This window comes from Chiloscyllium plagiosum, unplaced genomic scaffold (assembly GCF_037043375.1).
Source record: "Chiloscyllium plagiosum isolate Xiang-an unplaced genomic scaffold, Cpla_swu_hap1 HiC_scaffold_9, whole genome shotgun sequence".
NCBI classification, from domain to species: domain Eukaryota; kingdom Metazoa; phylum Chordata; class Chondrichthyes; order Orectolobiformes; family Hemiscylliidae; genus Chiloscyllium; species Chiloscyllium plagiosum.
The window spans coordinates 109,044,254-109,066,868 of record NW_028270147.1 but is presented as its reverse complement, the minus strand read 5'-3'; the positions used below and the strand labels follow the sequence as shown (position 1 = coordinate 109,066,868).

General features: G+C 46.6%; 1 protein-coding gene across 1 annotated transcript in view; it reads right to left on the bottom strand.

The window, feature by feature from the left end:
* Positions 1 to 1,099: 1,099 nt before the first annotated feature.
* The window catches only part of LOC148149238 (immunoglobulin kappa light chain-like), a 417,092-nt gene continuing 395,576 nt past the window's right edge, over positions 1,100 to 22,615 (bottom strand). The window contains exons 3-4 of the mRNA XM_087990300.1: positions 19,521 to 19,749; positions 1,100 to 1,307 (exon numbers count right to left, since the gene is read on the bottom strand). Of these exons, the coding sequence (XP_087846426.1) occupies positions 1,100 to 1,307; positions 19,521 to 19,749 (437 nt within the window). The remainder of the gene's footprint in view (positions 1,308 to 19,520; positions 19,750 to 22,615) is intronic.

Genomic DNA, 22,615 nt, shown 5'->3' with positions numbered 1-22,615 from the left:
GAAGGGCAAAATGTGTCAGCACAGGCTTGTAGGGCCGAAGGGCCTGTTCCTGTGCTGTATTGTTCCTTGTTCTTTGATCCCTGCTGTTGAATTGGATTCTCGGGAGCCAGCTCCGTATGAAGAGCCTGTTCTCATTCTTTTGTTGGAGTTCATGGGGCAGCTGCTGCTTCCTTGCTACGTCACTGATCAAACCAACAATGCGGAAAGCCTCTTGATATTTTAAATACACTGTCTGCAGGAAAATATTTGGCCAAGGTTTTAATATTGTTTAATAAGGTAATGACGTCAATACACCAGTGTTGTTTACGGCTCGGAACATTTCACATCATGGTCCAAGATTTAAATGGACCCTAACTCGTGATAATACAGTTTTCAATGTTTCTCTCCCCTGACGTGTTATGAAGAGGTTTTGATAACGTGTTTTGATGAAGACAGTGCATCATCAACACCGTTTGGTGGAGTGGGTGTCTGTTTGAATTCTCGCTTGTGATAATACAGTTTTAAATGTGTCAGTGTTACTTTCCCCACTCTCTGGGCGGTGTCGCTGTCAGTGTCTCCACCCCACCCTTCGCTCTTGGAGTGATACCATTTTTAGCATCCTTTCTGTCTGAGAATGTCCCTGTTCTTGTCCCCCCTCTCTCAGGGATGGGGTGGGTGTTTCACATGCACCTGGTTTGTTAGTTCCATTTGCTCTCTTGTGAAATGGGTAATCCCTGTTTTACTCTGGTAACAGTGAGTGAAAGCCTGGCAAAGTTCACCCTTCATCTCTATCATATCTCAGGGCCTAAGGTTGGTCAGTACTGTCTGGGCCCAGAAAAATCCCACCACTTCTCACAGTTTTCCCTCTTTCCTATCTTTACTGAACACCTTGTCTCCAGGAATCCCCAGTCCCGCCCGATCTCTGTTAGAGCCACAGCATCAGATTTCCACTTGGCAATCTGTGTCTGTAACTCCCCAACACTGTACTATTGACCCATTTCAGTCTGTTTCCCATCAGTCAGGGTCCTTAATTGGCAAAGGCTGCATTTAACGAATCTCAATGATTGTGGAGACCTGGTGAGGTTGGGAAAAATCAGAAGGATCAGTTGCACCATTTGCATTATGTACAGGGTCCGGGACGCAACAAGCGGGACCTGGGATGCCAGGGGGCCCGTTGTGCTCGGGTCTGGGACTGAGGAGCCTGTAATCTCTGGTCGCTGTCCCTGATTTGTGGGTCCTCTCTGATGGAGACCATTGTGAAATCCATTGTCAAGATCGCAACCAGCTGACCTGGAGAAGCAAGAACATGCAGTGCCCGTGGGCACAACCTGAATGTGATCAGAGGATAAGGTCAAAAATCATGCGACACCAGATTTATTAGAACAAGAGGTTTATTAGAAAACATAATCTTTCAGAGCCTCGCCCTTTCTTCAGATGCTCAGAGGAGCAAGCAAGGTGAATTGAATCAACAGAGAAAACAAACTCTGCTGTTCATTTCCTTCTCGGTTGACTCCGTTCTCAATGACATGAACAAGAGACAAGGCAAGAATAAAGAATATAAGGACACCACCAGTGACCTCCTGAAATTCATAAGAAACCTCACCCAGCACTTTGATGAAAAGTAAGAGTATGTGAACCATACTTAGTGACAATATTTTCCTGCTTTTTCAGTTTTTAGCATCGATTCAAAGCAGAAATAGTCTTTCTTTCTCCTTCCCACCTTGAAACTCTTACTGAGATGATCAAACCCAGCCACAGTTCATGTGACGGGTTGAGGGATTGCCTAATGATTGAGAGAGGGTACTGGGTCAGGATTCCCTGGAATTCAGATGGCTGGGATGAGATTTCACTGAAACATTTAAAATTCTCCAGGGCCCTGACAGGGTAGATTTTGGAAGGATGAACCCCTACCTGGGGATTCTAAAGCAGAGTCCCAGTCTGGGAATAAGGGGTTAGACATTTCGACCAGAGATGAGGAATGGGTGGCACAGTGGCTGGCACCACTACCTCACAGCGCCAGGGACCTGGGTTTGATTCCACCTTCAGGCAACTGTCTGTGTGGACTTTGTATGTTCTCCCTCTGTCTGAATGGGTTTCCTCTGGGTGTCTCAGTTTGCTCTCTCAGTCCAGATATGTGCAGGTTCGTTGGATTGGCCATGGAAGTGTAAGGTTAGGAGAGGGGGCTAGTTCTGGTGAGATGCTGCTTGTACTTGATGGGCTGAATGACCTTCTTCCACACAGTAGGGATTTTATGATTCTATGTTGCTGTGGGTCTGGAGTCATATGTCAGTCAGTATGGACAAGGACAGCAATCTGATGAACATTAGTGGGCCCGACAGGGTTCTCCCCCAACAATGGTCGTCATTAGACTCTTAACTCCAGAGTCTTTTTGTATTTAAAATTCCACTCCATGCATTGCCAGGATTTAGATTAGATTCCCTGCAGTATGGAAACAGGCCCTTTTGCCCAACAACTCCACACCGACCCTCCGAAGAGTAACCGACCCAGACTCATTCCCCATATTCACCCCGACTATGGGCAATTTAGCGTGACCAATTCACCTAACCTGCACATCTTTGGATGGTGGGAGGAGACCGGAGCACCCGGAGGAAACCCATGCAGTCTCAGGGAGAATGTGCAAACTCCATAAAAGGCAGTCACCCGAGGCTAAAATTGAACCTGGGATCCTGGTGCTGTGAGGCAGCAGTGCTAACCACTGTACCACCGTGCTGCCCCACGGTGATCCCAGGTCCCCCAGAACATTACTTGGCTCTTTGGATTAAGAATCTAGTGATGATACCATTAACTCACTGCCTTCCCACATGTGAATCCTCTCTATCTTGAATTTATTCAAACGCCTAAGTATCGCTGAGTATCCCAAAGATTCAAAACCCTCTGAGTGAAGAAATTCATAGAATCCCTACAATGTGGAAACAGGCCATTCAGCCCAAACCGTCTCGCCAAAGAGCATCTCACCCAGACCCAGGCCATTGCATTTCCAATGGCCATTCCACATAACCCGCACGTTTGTGGACTGTGGGAGGAAACCAGATCACCTGGAGGGAATCCAGACAGGCACAGGGAAAACGTGCAAACTTCACACAGTCAGTTGCCCGAGGGTGGAATTAAACGTTGGTCCCAGTGCTGTGCCACCCCATTTGATTCTGGGCAATAAATGCTGACATAGCAAATGATGCCCAATCCAGTAAATGAATTAAGAAAAGATCAGTCAAGTTTTGGATAGGACTGTGGTGGGTTACTCCCCACTTGCCTGGATGGATGCAGCTCCAAAAACCATCAAGAAGCTTGATATCTTCCAGTACAAAGCAGCCTGCTTGATTGGCACCACCATCGATAAACATACACTCCCTCCACCACTGATGCTCAGTAACACCCGTGTGCACCATCTACAAGATGCACTGCAGGAATTCACACCAAATCTCATGAGACAGCACCTTCCAAACCCACGATCATTTCCATGTAGAAGGACACAGAACACCACCAAAAACAAGTTCCCCTCCAATCCACATAGAATCTTGATTTGAAAATATATTACTGTTCCTCCAGTGTCGCTGGATGAAAATCCTGGAATTCCCTCCCTAAGGGCATTGTGGGTTTATCTACAGCACATGGACTGCAGTGGTTCAAGAAGGCAGCTCACCACCACCTTGCAAAGGGCAGGATTGTGGCTCAGTGGTTAGTGCTGCTACCTCACAGCACTAGGGACCTGGTTCAATTTCACCCTGGAGCAACTGTCTGTGTGGAGGTTGCACATTTTCCCCATGTCTGTGTGGGTTTCTTCCACACAGTCCATAGATGTGTTGGTTAGGTGGATTAGCCATGCCAAATTGTACATAGTGTCGAGGGATGTGTTGGCTGGGTGGGTTGACCATAGGAAATGCTGCAGTACAGGAACAGGGTCAGTCTAGATGGGATGCTGTTTGGTGGGTTGGTGTGGATTTGATGGGCTGAATGGCCTGCTTCTACACTGTATGATGATTGCATGATTCACAAGGGCAACACAGAACGTGTAATAAATGCTGGCCCAGACAGCAACACCCATGTCCTCAGAGTGAGTTTTAAACAAAAAGACCATCTGCACTGCTTACTATTTCATCAGTCTTTGTGTCAATGTGGAACTATGATTCTCATTAATACATACAGTAATTAGATTAGATTAGATTAGATTACTTACAGTGTGGAAACAGGCCCTTCGGCCCAACAAGTCCACACCGACCCGCCGAAGCATAACCCACCCATTCCCGTACATTTACCCCTTACCTAACACTACGGGCAATTTAGCATAGCCAATTCACCTGACGTGCACATCTTTGGACTGTGGGAGGAAACCGGAGCACCCGGAGGAAACCCACGCAGACACAGGGAGAATGTGCAAACTCCACACAGTCAGTCGCCTGCGTCGGGAATTGAACCCAGGTCTCTGGCGCTGTGAGGCAGCAGTGCTAACCACTGTGCCACCGTGCCTCCCAAATTTGTTAAGGCCTCACCACAGAATCCTTGTGGAACACCACTCATCACTTTCTTTCTCTGTCGTCTGTCACTACACCAGCCTCCGAACCAAGTCAAACATTCATCTTCAATCCCATGGGTTTTAACTTTATTGTGGGAAATTATCAAGTACTTCTGAAAGTTGATGAGACTTTTTGCCCTATCGACTATTTTAGTTCATGCATTTAGTTCGTTAGTCAGAACCTACCCATCACAAATCTATGTGGGCTATTTCCAATTCTCCACATGTTCATTCTTTCTGCTGCTAATGGTAGATTCCAATGAAACCCTCAAAAGAGATGTTAGATTGACCAGTATATAATTTCCTCAGTTCCCTCTCTCATCTTTCTTGAACCCGTGGAGTTACAGCAAGACATTTTCCAAACTAAAGGAATGGTTGCTGCTTTGGAAGCTGATGGGAAAAGCTTCTGAAACTTCTCCCCCCTCCCCCTTCCTTTAAACCCCTGAGGTCCTGAAGATCTGTCAGCCTTTAGAGCTGCTCGCTTTCCAATGCTGTTTTCTGGCATGTATCAAGTTTCACGAATTCCAGTCTTCAATTCATTACTAACCTCCCTGGAATGGAAGCTGCATTATCCCGTTCCTTGACTGTGAAGACTGACACAACTAATTATTGTACATATCGGCCATTCCCATAGTCTCATTCATGGAATTCCCAGTTTGTTTTTAAAGGGCTCACATTGCACTGGAGCCGCCTTGATTTTCTAATTTTCGTGTGAAACATTTGTGTTATTCTTGTGACCCCTTGCAGGTCTCTCTCTCAATCACTTTTTTGTAACTCTTGCTTCCTTTTTGTCTTCCTTTGCAGTTCTTCATGTCTTCCTTCAGTTGCCTGAATTCTCACTGATATTCCCATATTTGAGTGTTCTCACCTTTCGTTTTCTGTTTTCTCTCACTTATTTTATCAGTGACAATGTGTTAACAAGTGGGGACCTGTTCCATACTGAGCTGAATTCATTTTTAACCATCTCCCCATCTCATTGGGAGTCTGATCTGATAATTTTGGCTGACACCAATCTCTGTTGCATTCTGTTTTCTGGGAGATGGGTGTCACTGGCATAGATCAGTAATTGTTACCCAAGACTAATTGTCCTTGAACTGATGGCCTTGCTGTGGCCTCTCGGAAGGCACCTAAGACTTTAACCAGATTGCTGTGGGGCTGGAGTCACATGAAGTCCAGACTGGGTAAGGCTGAGGCTGGACAGCAATCAGGGATCATTATTGTGGTCACCATTAATGAGGCTTGCTTTGTGATTTGAATTCAAATTCCAGCACTTGTCTCTGGGGGAGATAGTACAGTTCGATATATTGTGGCAGAACCCCTGTTTTGTATCTCACCTGAAAGACAACAGCTCCCTCAGTTTTGCAGTGTCAGCCTTGACTGTGTGCTCAACATAGGAATTAGGAGCAGGAAGAGGCAATTCAGCCCTTAACATGACCATGGCTGATCTTATCCTGGTTTCAACTCCACTCTCCTGTCTGCTCCCCATCGCTCTTTATCTCACTTTCCATCAGAAACACATCTTTCTTGAACCTGTGGATTGATTCTGCCTCCACTGCACTCTGGGGCATTGAGTTTCACAGATTCACAACCCTCTGGGAGATGTAGTTTCTCCTCAGCTCAGGTTTGAACCAACCTCCTCTCACTCTGTATCGATGACCTCTTGTTCCAGACTGTCCTGCAAGGGGGAGCATCTATTCAACATCCACCTTATCAATCCCCTTTCCCATTTTCTATCCCTCAATCAGATCCCTCCTCATTCTTTTGAACTCCAGCGAGTCCAAGCCCAAACTCTTTAACTGCTCCTCATGGGACAGCACTTTCATCCCTGGGATCAGTCAGGGGAACATTCTCTGAACAGCCTCCAGTGCTGAAGGACTCTATGATCAAAATAGACTCCCCAAAGCTTCTGAGACAGAGGTGACAGTGCTCCCACTGACCAGGTTCCAGTTTGTACAGGGCTCTGCTCTCAGCTGGATGGTTGGGAGTTGGAGTTGATTTTAAGCTGTATTTTGGAGAGGAGTAAGCAGAGAGCGGCGCGAGCTGGGCAGAAGTGAGGTTGGAGCGCAGAGCTGGTCGGGAAGGTAAGTGATTGATATTTGAGTGGGTGTGTTCTATCCCTCCCATCCTCCTCCTCTAACCTAACTTTAAAGTTCACAGGTAAGCTACTCAGTGTTCTTGCTTTGGAGACGAAGTGTAGAGTAATGGCAGCGCAGGCAGTGGAATGTTCCTCCTGCCGGATGTTTGAGGTAGGGGTGACCACCAATACTCCTGCCGACTTCATCTGCCGGGAATGCTGTCAGATTCTGATCCTCACAGAACGAGTTAGGAAACTGGAACTGGAGTTGGATGAACTGAGGATTATTCGAGAGGCTGAGAAGGTGATAGATAGAAGCTACAGGGACATAGTTACGCCAGAGAACAGAGGTAGCTGGGTAACAGTTAGAGGTGGGAAGGGGAGGAAGCAGGCAGTGCAGGGATCCCCTGTAGTCATTCCCCTAAACAATAGGTATACCACTTTGTATACTGGTGGGGGGGACAGCCTAGCAGGGGTAAGCTGCAGTGACCAGGTCTGTGGCGTGGGGTCTGGCTCTGAGACTCAGAAGGGAAATGGGGAGAGCGCTAGTTATAGGAGACTCTCTTGTTAGAGGGACGGACAGGCGATTCTGTGGGCATGGGCGAGACTCTCGGATGGTTTGTTGCCTCCCGGGTGCCAGGGTCCAAGACGTCTCGGACTGTGTCTTCAGAATCCTTAAGGGGGAGGGTGTGCAGCCAGAAGTCGTGGTGCACGTTGGCACCAACGACATAGGTAGGAAGAGGGGTGGGGAAGTCATTCAAGAGCTCAGGGAGTTAGGCTGGAAGCTGAAAGCTAGGACAGACAGAGTCGTCATCTCTGGGTTGTTGCCGGTGCCACGTGACAGTGAGGCAAGGAATAGGGAGAGAGTGCAGTTGAACACGTGGCTGCAAGGATGGTGTAGGAGGGAGGGCTTCAGGTATTTGGACAATTGGACTGCATTCTGGGGAAGGTGGGACCTGTACAAGCAGGACAGGTTGCACCTGAACCAGAAGGGCGCCAATATCCTGGGGGGTAGGTTTGCTAGCTATCTTCGGGGGTTTTAAACTAATTTGGCAGGGGGATGGGATCCGGACTTGTAGTCCAGCAAGTAGGCTAGCTGTTTGTCAGGATGTCCAAGTGTGTGGGGAAGCTGTGAAGAAGGTAGCACTGACAGGGAATACTTGCGGACACAGAGATGGGTTCAAGTGCGTATACTTCAACGCAAGGAGTATCAGAAATAAGGTCGGTGAACTTAAGGCATGGATAGGTACCTGGCACTACAATGTTGTGGCCATCACGGAAACGTGGATAGAAGAGGGACAGGAATGGTTGTTGGAGGTTCCTGGTTACAGATGTTTCAGTAGGATTAGGGAGGGTGGTAAAAAAGGAGGGGGGGGGGGGGTGGCGTTGCTAATTAGAAATGGTATAACAGCTGCAGAAAGGCAGTTCGAGGGGGATCTGCCTTTGGAGGTAGTATGGGCTGAAGTCAGAAATAGGAAAGGTGCAGCCACCTTGTTGGGTGTTTACTATAGGCCCCCCAATAGCAGCAGAGATGTGGAGAAACAGATTGGGAAACAGATTTTGGAAAGGTGCAGAAGCCACAGGGTAGTAGTCATGGGTGATTTCAACTTCCCAAATATTGATTGGAAGCTCTTTAGATCAAGTAGATTGGATGGGGCGGTGTTTGTGCAGTGTGTCCAGGAAGCTTTTCTAACACAGTATGTAGATTGTCCAACCAGAGGGGAGGCCATTTTGGATTTGGTACTCGGTAATGAACCGGGACAAGTGATGGGCTTGTTAGTGGGTGAACATTTTGGTAATGGTGACCACAATTCAGTGACTTTCACCTTTGTTATGGAGAGAGATAGGTGCGTGCAACAGGGTAGGTTTTACAATTGGGGGAAGGGTAATTACGATGCTGTAAGACAGGATCTGAGGAGCATAAGTTGGGAGCATAGGCTGTCGGGGAAGGATGTCGTGGAAATGTGGAACTTTTTCAAGGAACAGATATGACGTGTCCTTGATATGTATGTACCGGTAAGGCAGGAAAGAAACAGTCGTGTGAGGGAACCTTGGTTGACGAGGGAGGTTGAATGTCTTGTAAAGAGGAAGAAGGAGGCTTACATAAGGTTGAGGAAACAGGGTTCAGACAGAGCAGTGGAGGGATACAGGATAGCCAGAAGGGACCTGAAGAAAGGGATTAGGAGAGCCAAGAGAGGGCATGAAAAATCTCTGGCGGATAGGATCAAGGATAACCCAAAGGCATTTTATGCGTATGTGAGAAACATGAGAATGACGAGAACGAGGGTAGGTTCAATCAAGGACAGTAGTGGGAGACTGTGTATTGAGTCGGAAGAGATAGGAGAGGTCTTGAATGAGTACTTTTCTTCAGTATTTACCAATGAGAGGAACCGTATTGTTGAAGAGGAGAGTGTGAAACGGACTGGTAAGCTAGAGGAGATACATGTTAGGAAGGAAGATGTGTTGGATATTTTGAACAACTTGAGGATAGACAAGTCCCCTGGGCCTGATGGGATATATCCTAGGATTATGTGGGAAGCAAGAGAGGAAATTGCAATACCGTTGGCAATGATCTTTTCATCTTCACTGTCAACGGGGGTGGTACCAGGGGACTGGAGAGTGGCAAATGTTGTGCCCCTGTTCAGAAAGGGAATAGGGATAACCCCGGGAATTACAGGCCAGTTAGTCTTACTTCGGTGGTAGGTAAAGTAATGGAAAGGGTACTGAGGGATAGGATTTATGAGCATCTGGAAAGGCACTGCTTGATTCGGGACAGCCAGCACGGATTTGTGAAGGGTAGGTCTTGCCTTACAAGTCTGATTGAATTCTTTGAGGAGGTGACCAAGCATGTGGATGAGGGTAGAGCAGTGGATGTAGTATACATGGGTTTTAGTAAGGCATTTGATAAGGTTCCCCATGTTAGGCTTATGCGGAAAGTCAGGAGGCATGGGATAGAGGGAAATTTGGCCAATTGGATAGAAAACTGGCTAACCGGTCAAAGTCAGAGAGTGGTGGGAGATGGTAAATATTCAGCCTGGAGCCCAGTTACAAGTGGAGTTCCGCAGGGATCAGTTCTGGGTCCTCTGCTGTTCGTAACTTTTATTAATGACTTGGATGAGGGAGTCGAAGGGTGGGTCAGTAAATTTGCAGATGATACGAAGATTGGTGGAGTTGTGGATAGTGAGGAGGGCTCTTGTCGGCTGCAAAGGGACTTGGATATGATGCAGAGCTGGGCTGAGGAGTGGCAGATGGAGTTCAACCCTGCCAAGTGTGAGGTTGTCCATTTTGGAAAGACAAATAAGAATGCGGAATACAGGGTTAACGGTAGGGTTCTTAGTGAGGTGGAGGGACAGAGGGATCTTGGGGTCTATGTTCATAGGTCTTTGAAAGTTGCCACTCAGGTGGATAGAGCTTGTAAGAAGGCCTATGGTGTATTAGCGTTCATTAGCAGAGGGATTGAATTCAAGAGTCGTGAAGTGATGTTGCAACTGTACAGGACTTTGGTTAGGCCACGTTTGGAGTACTGTGTGCAGTTCTGGTCGCCTCACTTCAGGAAAGATGTGGAAGTTTTGGAGAGGGTGCAGAGAAGATTTACCAGGATGTTGCCTGGAATGGAGAATAGGTCATACGAGGATAGGTTGAGAGTGCTAGGACTTGTCTCATTGGAACGGCGAAGGATGAGGGGTGACTTGATAGAGGTTTATAAGATGGTCAGAGGAATAGATAGAGTAGACAGTCATAAACTTTTTCCCCGGGTACAAAAGAGCGTTACAAGGGGACATAAATTTAAGGTGAAGGGTGGAAGGTATAGGGGAGATATCAGGGGTGGGTTCTTTACCCAGAGAGTGGTGGGGGCATGGAATGCGCTGCCTGTGGGAGCGGTAGAGTCAGAATCTTTGGTGACCTTTAAGAGGCAATTGGATAGGTACATGGATGGGTGCTTAAGCTAGGACAAATGTTCGGCACAACATCGTGGGCCGAAGGGCCTGTTCTGTGCTGTATTGTTCTATGTTCTAACCTTTCTGATCAAAGCCTCCAGAAATGTGAAGGTGAAATTTATGAACAATTCAGAGCAATGATCTACTCAGTTATTTTGACTCCTGGGGCCTGCTGAGTACTAAAACTCAGCATTTAGGGATTGCTGAGAAATATCTTCATTGACTTTGACATTAATTGTACTTTTCAGGTTCCACAGTTTAATGAAAAGTCCAGAATATTATAGCTTTGAGTTATTTCCTGATCTCATTGTTGCTGTCTACAAGGCTGTGAAGGACACAGAGTGGAAGAAGTACTTTCCAAAAGAATAGAGGCTGCTCCTGTCTTCAAAGGGTTTCCATCTCTTGAGTGGATATGAGACAGAACCACATGCATGCTTCCGGGCTAGAATGGAAAGAAGGAACTTACATTTGTACCACAGAATCCCGATAGTGTTGAAGTAGGCCATTCAGCCTATTGACTCCACACCGCCCCTCCGAAGGTCATTCTACCTAGAGCCCTATCCTAGCTCTGTATTTTCCAATGGCTACTCCACAGAGCCTGCACATCCCTGTACACTCTGGGCAATTTAGCACAACTATTTTACCAGCCTGCTGATCTTTGGACTGTGGGAGGAAACCTGAGGACCCAGGGGAAGCCCATGCTGACACAGGGAGAATGTGCAGACTTCACACAGACCTGCCTGAGGCAGGTACCTGGTGCTGTGAGGCAGCAGTGCCAACCACTGACCCTCCATGTAGCCCATTATTGCTTGCTGTAATGTCTGCTTCATGACTTGTAATGTGTTTTATTGGTTTCAATAAACCAGCTCTGAGTTAATGGATTGATCATGGGACCAGTATCTTTAACATGTCACAGTGAAAGGCTGGAGAAATCACTGTGCAGATGAGGCCTATTGTACAAGCAGCTTAATCTGCAGGTAGAAAATACGAGCGACATCCTTCGATCGTGTAAAGGTGTGTGAGGCAACATATGGGCAAGGAACAAAAGAAGGCCACTCAGTCCTTTGAACCTGCTCCCCCATTCAATAAGATTATGGTTGATCTGATTTTAACCTCAACTTTACATTTTCCAATAATGTTCCATCCCTTCAGTCATAAGAATCTATCTACCTCTCCCTTAAAAATATCTAAAGATTCTGCATCCACTGCCCTTTAAGGAAGAGAATTCCAAAGACTGACAACTCTGTGAGTAAAAACATGTTTCTGAATCTCTGTTTTGAATGGACTCTCCCTTAATTTTAAACTGTGATCCCTGGTTCTGGATTCTCCCACAAGAGGAAACATCCTTTCCACATCAACCCCGTCAGGATCTTGCATGTTTCAATGAAGCCTTACATTCAGTTTCCCCTCACAATACACTATAACGTTCTATAAGCTTACCTGATGACTTGCTGTACCTACATACTAACCTTGTGTGATTAATGCACAGAGACCCAGATATGGTTCGGGGGACCTAGGTTCAAATCCCACTGTGGCAGATTATGGAATTTGAATTCAATTAAAAAATCTGCAATTAAGAGTCTAATGATGACCATGAATCCATGTTGATTGTCAGGAAAACCCATCCGGTTCATTAAATTCCTTTCGGGAACGGAACTGCCATCCTTCCCTGGTCTGGCCTACATGGGAATCCAATCCTACAGCAATGTGGTTGACTGTTAACTGCCCTCTGGGGCAATTAGAGGTGGGCAATAAATGCTGTCCTAGTCAGGGATGTCCTCATCCTGTGAATGAATTAAAAAGAAATATCTGACTATAAATAATCAACATGAGGATTAATTGTAATTAATCATTTGTAATTAATGAGCAGCCTTTGTTCCAAGCCTTCATTATCTCCTGATTTATTCTCTTTCCCACCATAAAGCTACTGTTAGGAAGCATGGAGACTATTCCTACCAGCTATTGGATCTCTTCCCTATTTGTGCTGCTTTCCAGAACACAAGCGTCTTCCTGCTCCAGCCTCCATTCCTCACCCTCACACTGTTCTCCTCTCTCCACTCCTGACCTCTCACACTGTTCTGCAGCCTCCATTCCTCACCCAGACCTGTTTAAGACCAGGGGTCATAAGATTAAGGTGAAAGTATTTTTTAACTCAGCGTGTGGTAGGTATATGGAACATGCTGCCTGAGAGGGTGGTGCAGGCTGAAAATCTCACAACCTTTAAAAAACATTTGGATGAGCACTTTTAATTCCAGGACACAGTTGGCTCCAGAAAACTGCGGTTAAATGGGATTAGTGTAGTTTAGTGTGTGGTGGTTGGCATTGACATGGTGGGCCGAAGGGTCTATTTCTATGCTGTGTGATTCTTGAATCTGGGTTCCTAGCTCTGTGAGGCAGCAATGCTGTGTCGCCCATATTGAGAGAGGGCACACAACAAAATCAGCACAAGGGGGCGATAAGAATTCAGCTCTTCCTGTTTTTGAAAACCCCACCATCACATCACTCAATTAAAACAAACGATGGGTTATAAGCACAGCTCCCTTCTTGGTTGGTGAAGGGGAGGTGTGGTCACTGGTCAGATAACAAAGACATAGGAAAAGAGAGAGTGGACCCAATTAAAATGGAAGGGGAGTGGTGTGGGGGGCATCTGTGAATGGATACTTACCAATCTGACAGAGTGCCCTCCACCTGGTAATCTATTTTACGCAATGTAGAAACATAGAGGATACAAGCAGGAGTAGGACATTCGGCTCCTCCAGTCTACTCGCCCTTCAATATGATTGTGGCTGATCATCGAGCACTGTACTGTAATCCCTCCCTACCCCATATGCCTTGATTCTTTAGCCACAAGAGCTATCTCTACCTCCTTCTTGAAAACATAATGTTTTTTCCTCAACTGCTTTCTGTGACAGAGAATTCCACAGGCTCACCGCTCTCTGGGTGAAGACATTTTTCCTCATCTCTGTCCTGTAGAGTTTACCTCTTAACTTTAAACTATGAGCCCTGGTTCTGGACTTCCCCACCATTGGGAACATCCTTACTTCATTTGACTTGTCTCATGCTGTTCCAATTTTATAGCTTTCTCCAAGATTCCCTTCCTTCATTCTTCTAAACTCCAGTGAACACAATCCTCACCAACTCAACCCCTCCTTATACATCAGTCCTGCCATCACAGAAATCAAATGGCATTCAGTAATTAATATTAATCAGCCCATTGTGGAATGTCATGAAAATTAAATTGACTCGACTCAACTATTAGCAAGAGCAACCAAAAAGAGCTTTATTAATTTTTTTTAACCTCTGTATTGCAGAGGGACCACATGCACTTGACAAAAATGCCTTGTGCAAGGGCCCTGAGTATAATTCAGATATTTGTCTTATACTGTTTCTTATCACACTCTCAAGGACAAAGACTGTGAAGATTTGAGTTGTTATTCTTTTCATTCCCTTGTTGTGGACATACTGTTCTTATATTTTTCACTTGTTGAATGTTTACACAGTTCCTCAGAGACAGGCTGTCTCTCGACAGCAGACTTCAGCAAAGTGTCAGAAAGTTTTAACTTTAGTAAAGCATTGTCTTTCAGATTTCACAGTAAATGCATTTCAGAGTAAATGTTAATTTTGTTAATTTTCCTTTACATGGAACACAGACTTTGAAGGTCAAGGTTAGAAGACAATCATTGCCGGTTCTAAAATTCAGGCTTCGGGTGCAGTAATCTCAATGGAATCATTGGATACAATCTTACAACAGCAGAAAGATGGGAGCTGTCGATGGAGGGTGCAGACAGCGGTGTCGACAGTGGGTGTAGATGGTGGGTGCAAACAGAGGGACTAGACAGTGGCTGTGGATACTGGGTGCAGACAGTGGGTACAGATGGTGGTGCAGAGGGAGGGTCCAGATGGTGGGAGCAGATGGTGTTATAGACGGTCGTGTAGACATGAGAAAGACCTTGTGGTGACCACATGGGTGGCTGTGTGGAATCACACAGAGAGCAGCCAGTGAGCCTGACACACTCAGGGACACCCCCTGATGCTGAAGGTCATGCTGCTGCTGACAAAGGTCACATATCAACTGAAACTGCTCTCCATCCCTACACACTTCCCTCTTGTCCCCACATGCCTCACTGCAACCCCTGGAGATGCCAGTCAGCACTCTGTGCCCTCGCTCAGTCTCTATTGACCTTGCATCCATTAGCCTTCACCCTCCTCCCAAGCACTTACTTGGGCCTTAACTGAAGCTTGAGCCATTTCCTCTGACCCTTGATGATGAGTTTGGAACTCATCTTGGAACTGTCTCACCTGGTCACCATTAACCTATACTGCCCTCTCAGCATGGAGCATAGATTGATACAGCACAGAAAAGGCCCTTTGGCCCATTGAGTCTGCACTGACATAACTACGGCTAAAGGCACTCTAATCCCAATTTCCTGCACTTATCCCAAATCCTTGCATGTTATGATATTTAAATGTTGTAAGGTTTCCACTCTCCACTACCTTCCCTGACAGAGGGTTGTGTGTTTATAATTTATATCACGTCAGGCTCACGGAGTTTAACAAAAGCTCAACTATTTGTCCTTTTCTTTAATGAGTGGTATGGTGGCTCAGTGGTTAGCACTGCTGCCTTACAGCACCAGGGACCTGGGTTCGATTCCAGCCCCGGGTGACTGTCTTTGTGGAGTTTGCACGCTCCCCCTGTGTATGTGTGGGTTTCCTCTGTGTGCTCCAGTTTCCTCCCACAATCCAAAGATGTACAGGTTAGGTGAATTGACCATTCTAAAATTGCCACAGTGATCAAGAAGCTGTCAGTCAGGGGAGATGTTGAGTAAAAGGGTAGGGGATGGGTCTCGGGGAGTCTGTCTTCAGAGAGTTGGTGTTGGCTTGTTGGGCCAAATAGCCTGTTTCCACACTGTGACAGTCTGTGGATTCTGTGACAGTTCATTCCAGATTCCCATCTCCCAGAATGAAAATCTTATTTCCCAAATCTCATTTGTGATGTTCGTAATGAAACCATTCATTTTGTCTTGTCTCGTTTAGCTCTTCTGCTCCTTGTTCGATAAATGTTTCTTTCCCAATAAAATATGAGTTCCTTGATGGGCTGTTAACCTTGTCCAATCAGGGAGCCCTGGCTGACAGATAAAAAAAGGGAGTGTCAGAAGTACTGATACTCTGGGACCTGACTCTGAATAACAACCTGCCAACCAACCCCCTCCTTTTGTCACCCTCAATCTCCCTATGCTTACTCTTGATGCCCCTTTGATCCAGCCTGTGCTGCCTTCTGGAGAGGTTAACCTTCCCTCCATTCCTGATGAAGACCTTATGCCCAAACCATTGATTATCCTGCTCTTTGGATGCTGCCTGACCTGCTGTGGATTCCCAGCAACACATTATTGACTCTGATCTCCACCATCTGCAGTCTTCACTTTATCCTTCCCTCCAGCACCCAGGAAAGTGGACATCATCCCAGAGGAGCATAGTCCCACTCGCTCATTACAGACAGAGATGACTGGTGGTGTGTTTAACCCGAGGGTCACCACAGCTGAGGCTGGGGGAGTGAAGGTGGCACCTTCGTGGTGGTAGCACCCTTCATTAATCCACTGCAATCCCTCTTGGAGCTGCAAGAATTCAACCTCACTCACTGCTCTCCTCCCTGTAAGGCAATATTGCTGCTTCTAGTTTACAGCTAATTGACCATTGAAATACAAGTAAGGCTAGTCAGCATTGGCTGAGCAGACAGCCACTACTGCAATGATCCCAGCTCCAGAAAGTCCCCTTGTAATTGGGGAGCACATCAAGGAGCACAGTGTGCACTGCCTCTGAAATCCCTCCATTACTGAGAATACACTCTCAGTTTTCACCTTTCTCAGCTGCCATCTCACTTGCACTATAAATTCTGTGAACTATGATCCTGCCCCACGAGCTGCCTGATGAAGGAGCAGTGCTCCGAAAGCTTGTACTTCCAAAGAAACCTGTTGGACTATAACCTGGTGTTGTGTGATTTTTAACTTTGGCCACCTCAATGAGCTGCAATCTCAGACTGAATTGTTTTTCTTCCGAGATTTGACAACATTAAAGCCTAATCTTCAATCCCCATCACAAAGCCCATTCTCTACCCATCACTCAGAGACAAATACCTCAGAGACACCAACAGGCAGCACAGAGTAACACACTCCCACTCATCGAGATACAAAGTTAAAAATCACACAACACCTGGTTATCCAACAGGTTTAATTGGAAGCACACTAGCTTTCGGAGCGCCACTCCATCATCAAGTGGTTGTGGAGGACACTCCCTTGATGATGGAGCGGCGCTCCGAAAGCTAGTGTGCTTCCAATTAAACCTGTTGGACTATAATCTGGTGTTGTGAGATTTTTAACTTTGTACACCCCAGTCCAAATCTCCAAATCATTGCACTGCCTACAGCCAGTGCAGAATAACACACACACACAGACACCTACAGGCAACACTGAGTAACACATACACTCAGAGAGTCAGGCAGCACTGAGTAACACACACACTCCATGCTGCCTGTAGGTGTCTCTCTGAATAACACACCCACACTCAGAGTGACACCTACAGGCAGCATTATGTAATACACCTGCATCAGAGGGAAACGCAGCCTGCAGTGTCAGTGATTGGCCTCAGATCATTTCAGGTACAACACAGCATGCAGCAAAGAGTGCAGAGTGCAATCCCAGCACCTGAGCCGGGACCACAGAGTGAAGAGGGAATGCCTAAGATTGTAATTATTGAGTCCTAACAGCTTTCTGTTTCTAGGTAAAAACAAGGACTGCAGATGCTGGAAACCAGAGGCTAGATCAGAGTGGTGCTGGAAAAGCACAGCAGGTCAGGCAGCATCCGAGAAGCAGGAAAATCAACGTTTTGGGCAAAAGCCCTTCATCAGGAATAGAGGCAGGGTGCCTGCAGAGTGGAGAGATAAATGAGAGGGGGTTGGGGAGAAAATAGCATAGAGTACGATAGGTGAATGGGGTAGGGATGGAGGTGATAGGTCAGAGAGGAGGGTGGGGGAAGGTAGCAAAGAGTACAATAGGGGTGAATGGAGGTGGGGATGGAGGTGATAGGTCAGAGAGGAGGGTGGAGTGGATAGGAGGAAAGGAAGATAAGCAGGTAGGACAGGTCATGAGGATGGTGCTGAGCTGGAAGGTTGGAACTGGGGTGAGGTGGGGGAAGGAGAAATGAGGAAGCTGGTGAAATCCACATTGATGCCATGGGATTGAAGTGTTCCGAGGCGGGAGATGAGACGTTCTTCCTCCAGGTGTCGGGTGGTGAGGGAGCGGCGGTGAAGGAGGCCCAGGATCTCTATGCCCTCGGCAGAGTGGGAGGGGGAGTTGAAATGTTGGGCCACAGGGCAGTGGGGTTGATTGGTGCGGGTGTCCCGGAGATGTTCCCTAAAGCGCTCTGCTGGGAGGCGTCCAGTCTTCCCAATTTAGAGGAGACCGCATCGGGTGCAACAGATACAATAAATGATATTGGTGGATGTGCTGGTAAAAATTTGATGGATGTGGAAGGCTCTTTTGGGGCCTTAGATAGAGGTCAGGGAGGAGGTGTGGGCAGAGGTTTAGCAATTCCTGCGGTGGCAGGGGAGGGTGCCAGGATGGGAGGGTGGGTTGTTGAGGGGCATGGACCTGACCAGGAAGTCACGGAGGGAACGGTCTTTGCGGAAAGCAGGAATGGGTGGGGAGGGAAATATATCCCTGGTGGTGGAGTCCGTTTGGAGGTGGCGGAAATGTCGTTGGATGATGTGGTTTATGCGAAGGTTGGTAGGGTGGAAGGTGAGCACCAGGGGCGTTCTCTCCTTGTTACGGTTGGAGGGGTGGGGTTTGAGGGCAGAGGGGTGGGATGTGGACGAGATGCATTGGAGCGCATCTTTGACCACGTGGGAAGGGAAATTGCGGTCTCTAAAGAAGAAGGCCATCTGGTGTGTTCTGTGGTGGAACTGGTCCTCCTGGGAGCAAATATGGCGGAGGCGGAGGAATTGGGAATATGGGATGGCATTTTTGCAAGAGGGAGGTTGGGAAGAGGTGGGTTTGTAAAAGATGTCAGTGTCAAGTTGGTCATCATTAATGGAAATGGAGAGGTCCAGGAAAGGGAGGGAGGTGTCAGAGATGGTCCAGGTGGTCATTAATAGAGATCTGTTTGGAATCTTGTAACCTCCAATGATTCCAGATCAAAGGGATCATTTGAAAGTAATTGATGATTGGCTGTCAGTATGCTCTACAACGGATGTGTCATTGATTGACAGGCCAAGTAGCCAATTGTGACAATGTCATGCTGAAATGCAGCCAATCAGCTGAATGGAATGGTCAATCTCCAAAGCACACAGAGACAGAGACTGAATCTTCTTCATCTTTATTCCCTTTTCCAGATTGATATTGACAGAAAACAGTCAGCAATTAATAGCCCAGACAGAGGAAGCTGCACCAATTCACAGCCACAATGGAGCTTGAGAAAAACACTTGTGGAGATTTTCTCAATAACATGAGAATCCTGTCCCTTCAAACAGTGAAAAAACCTTAAATGGGAACTGGCGGCCGAGCAGGAAGGAGATCTGGTTTACTGAAGCAGAGACTTCTGAGGTTCACATTGTTTTGTACAGTTGACAGTCTTCAGCAACCTCCAGAGATTTTGCTTGGCATCACAAGTCAACTCTGTCCCCATGAAACACTCCCAGAACAGGGACAGCATGGGGTTTGACACAGTATAAAGCTCTATATACAGTGTCCCAATGAACTTCCATAACCCCTGAACCTCAGAAATGTCTCTGAGCCAGTCCTGAGAAGGAAGAGAGTTGAAAGTCAGTGCTGACAATGACCTTTGTCCTGCCAGCTCAGCCCTGTTCTATTTAAAGTTGTGTCTCCTCTGTGGACTGTCTCCAACACTCTACACACATTCTGATCTCCTGATGCTCTTGCTGAGGGGAGAGGGGAGGGTCACGTGGGTGAGGGCACAGAAGAATCGAGCGTTGGACTCCCAGTCAGACCCAGAGAGGGTCAGCAGGCTGCTGACACTGTAGGTGCTGTCCGAAGCTCGCAGGTAGTTGCTGGTCTGAACCCCGTCCAAAATGACTGCACCGTCCTTCTTCCACTGCACCTCCAGCTCATCGGGATAGAAGTGATTGGCAAGGCACACCAGGGTGGCAGTGCCCTTGGCATTGACCTGCTCTGGGGAGGGTGGCAGCAGGGTCAGCTTGGGCTGAGAGTTCTCACGGCCTGAAAGACAAGAGAAACAATTTTAATCCCTGCCTTTCGAAGGGATTTTAACTCTCTGAATATTCACTGGCAAAACAATCCGTTCGAACATTTGTAGCCAATACCTAACAAACCCCATGAATAAACAAGCATTGTTCAAAGTGCTTCTTGCGATGTGAGTGTTACTGATAGGATCAGCATTTATTGCCCATCCCTAATCACCCAGAGGGCAGTTTCGAGTCAACCACATTGCTGTGGGTCTGGAGTCACATGGTAAGGATGGCAGTTTCCTTCCCTAAAGGGAATCAGATGGCTTTTTCCTGACAATCAACAGTTGTTTCATGGTCATCATTAGACTCTTAATTACAGATTTTTAAAATTGAATTCACATTCCACCATCTAACCCTGGCACCCAGAACATTAATCTGGATCTCTGGATGAACAGCTCAGCAAGAGTGCCATTAAATCATCACCTCCTTTATCTTATTTTTAGCTGAGAGTGAAAGCAAGAAGTTTGTTTCTGAACAGGGTGATTAGAAAAAGCACAACTGAAAGACTCCCAGTTCCTCCCAAAAAAGATTAGTTCCTTGAAAGTGGAGTTGCAGGTAGGTAGGGGGGTGTCAAAGCCATTTGGTTTGCTTTCCTTTATTGGGCAGTGCATTGAGTATTGGAGTTAGGAGCTGTTGCACCTGTATAGGACATTAGTTTGGCCCCTTTTGGAATACTGTGTGGAATTCTGGCCTCCCTGCTGTAGGAAAAATGTTGGGAACCTTAAAATGGTTCAGAAAAGATTTCCAAGGATGTTGCCAAGTTGGAGGGTTGGAGTGATCAGGACAGGCTGAATAGGCTGAGACTATTTTCCCTGGATCGCTGGAGGCTGGGGGATGACCATATCGTGGTTTCTAACATCATGGGGGGCATTGATCAAGTGAAACAAGAAGATATTTTGGTCAGAGTGAAGGAGTCCAGAACTAGAGGGCATAGGTGGAAAGTATCAGGAGAACGATTTAAATGGGAACTAAGGCATAACTTATTCCTGCCGAGGGTGGTACATTTTTGGAATGAGCTGCCAGAGGAAGTGGTGGAGGCTGGTATGATAACATTTAAAAGGCATTTGTATGGGTATATGAATAGGAAGCGTTTCGAAGGATATGGGCCAAATGCTGACAAATGGGACTAGATTAAATTAGGTTATCTGGTCAGCATGGATGAGTTGGACAGAAGGGTCTGTTTCTGTGCTGTACATCTCTCTGACTCAATGACTCTGTGTCTCTGTGGCTGGCATGGATGAGTCAGATCGAAGAGTCTGTTTCTGTGCTGTACATCTCCATGACTCTAATTGTGTTTCAATCAAACCCTCAGCACCTCAGGCTCTCCCAAAACATTTACATTTTGTTTGAAAACCAGTCACTGTTGCAATTTCAGGAAAGGGGCAGACAATTTCTACACAGCAAGATCCCACTGGAAGCAATGAGATCAAAGAGCATTCTTCATGATTTTGGTTCAAGGATAAATATTGTCCTGAACTCAACCCAAAGAGAAAGTAATTTGGTTCAGTTGGATGGAAAATGAGAAAATGGAAGATAAAGAAGAAGGTAGGATTACTGGTTAGTGATGGGATTGATTGTGACCAGAAAATAAAAGGAAGGGGCAGAATTTTTGAATATTAAAGGGATCATAAAAGTACAGGGAAAATCAATAATAGATCAAACGTAAAGACTTTGTGTCTAAATGCACAAAGCAACCCGCGTAAGGTAGAAAAATGATGTCACAAATCAAGGTAAATTGAGTTTCGAAGGAATTTAAACTAATTAAAGTGGAGGAGGGCTCAGGAGAGATTCTTCAAGATTCTAGAAGATGTAAAAGGACAGAGAGTGTGGAAAGGATCAGGAATCAAATGTCACGCACAGCAGATAAGGGGACAATGATGAGAAGGAGGGCAGTCAATGCAGGACTGAGGGTGTTGTACTTTAATGCACACAATATACACAATGAGCTTGTAGTGCAGATTGAAACTGGCAGGTACGATGTTGTGGGTATCACAGAGACATGGCTGTAAGGGGATCCGGGCTGGGAACTAAATATCCAAGGATGCATGTCCTATCAAAAGGACAGGCAGATGAGCAGAGGGGCAAGAGTTGCCTTAGATTAGAGTTTTTTTTTTAGATTAGATTAGATTACAGTGTGGAAACAGGCCCTTCGGCCCAAAAAGTCCACACCGACCCGCCGAAGCGAAACCCACCCATACCCCTTACCTAACACTACGGGCAATTTAGTATGGCCAATTCACCTGACCCTGCACATCTTTGGACTGTGGGAGGAAACCGGAGCACCCGGAGGAAACCCACGCAGACACGGGGAGAACGTGCAAACTCCACACAGTCAGTCGCCTGAGGTGGGAATTGAACCCGGGTCTCTGGCGCTGTGAGGCAGTAGTGCTAACCACTGTGCCACCGTGCCGCCTTGTTCGTAAGAAATGACTTTAAATCAATAGCAAAAAGTGATACAGTCAGAAGGTGTAGAATCTGTGTGGGTAGAGTTGAGGAACCGCAATAAATCAAGAATCTGATGCAAGTTATGTTCAGATCTCCAAGCAGTAACCAGGGTGTGGGGAAGAAAATCAATCAGGAGACAGAAAAGGATAAAAACAATGACTGCAGATGCTGGAAACTAGATTCTAGATGAGAGTGGTGCTGGATTGGCGCAGCAGTTCAGGTAGCATCTGATGAGCAGTAAAATCAACGTTTCGGGCAAAAGCCCTTCATCAGGAATAGAGGCAGACAGCCTGAAGGGTGGAGAGAAAAGTGAGAGGAGGGTGGGTTGGGGACAAAGTCGCATAGAGTACAATAGTTGAGTACAATAGGGGTGGGAGGGTGGAGTGGATAGG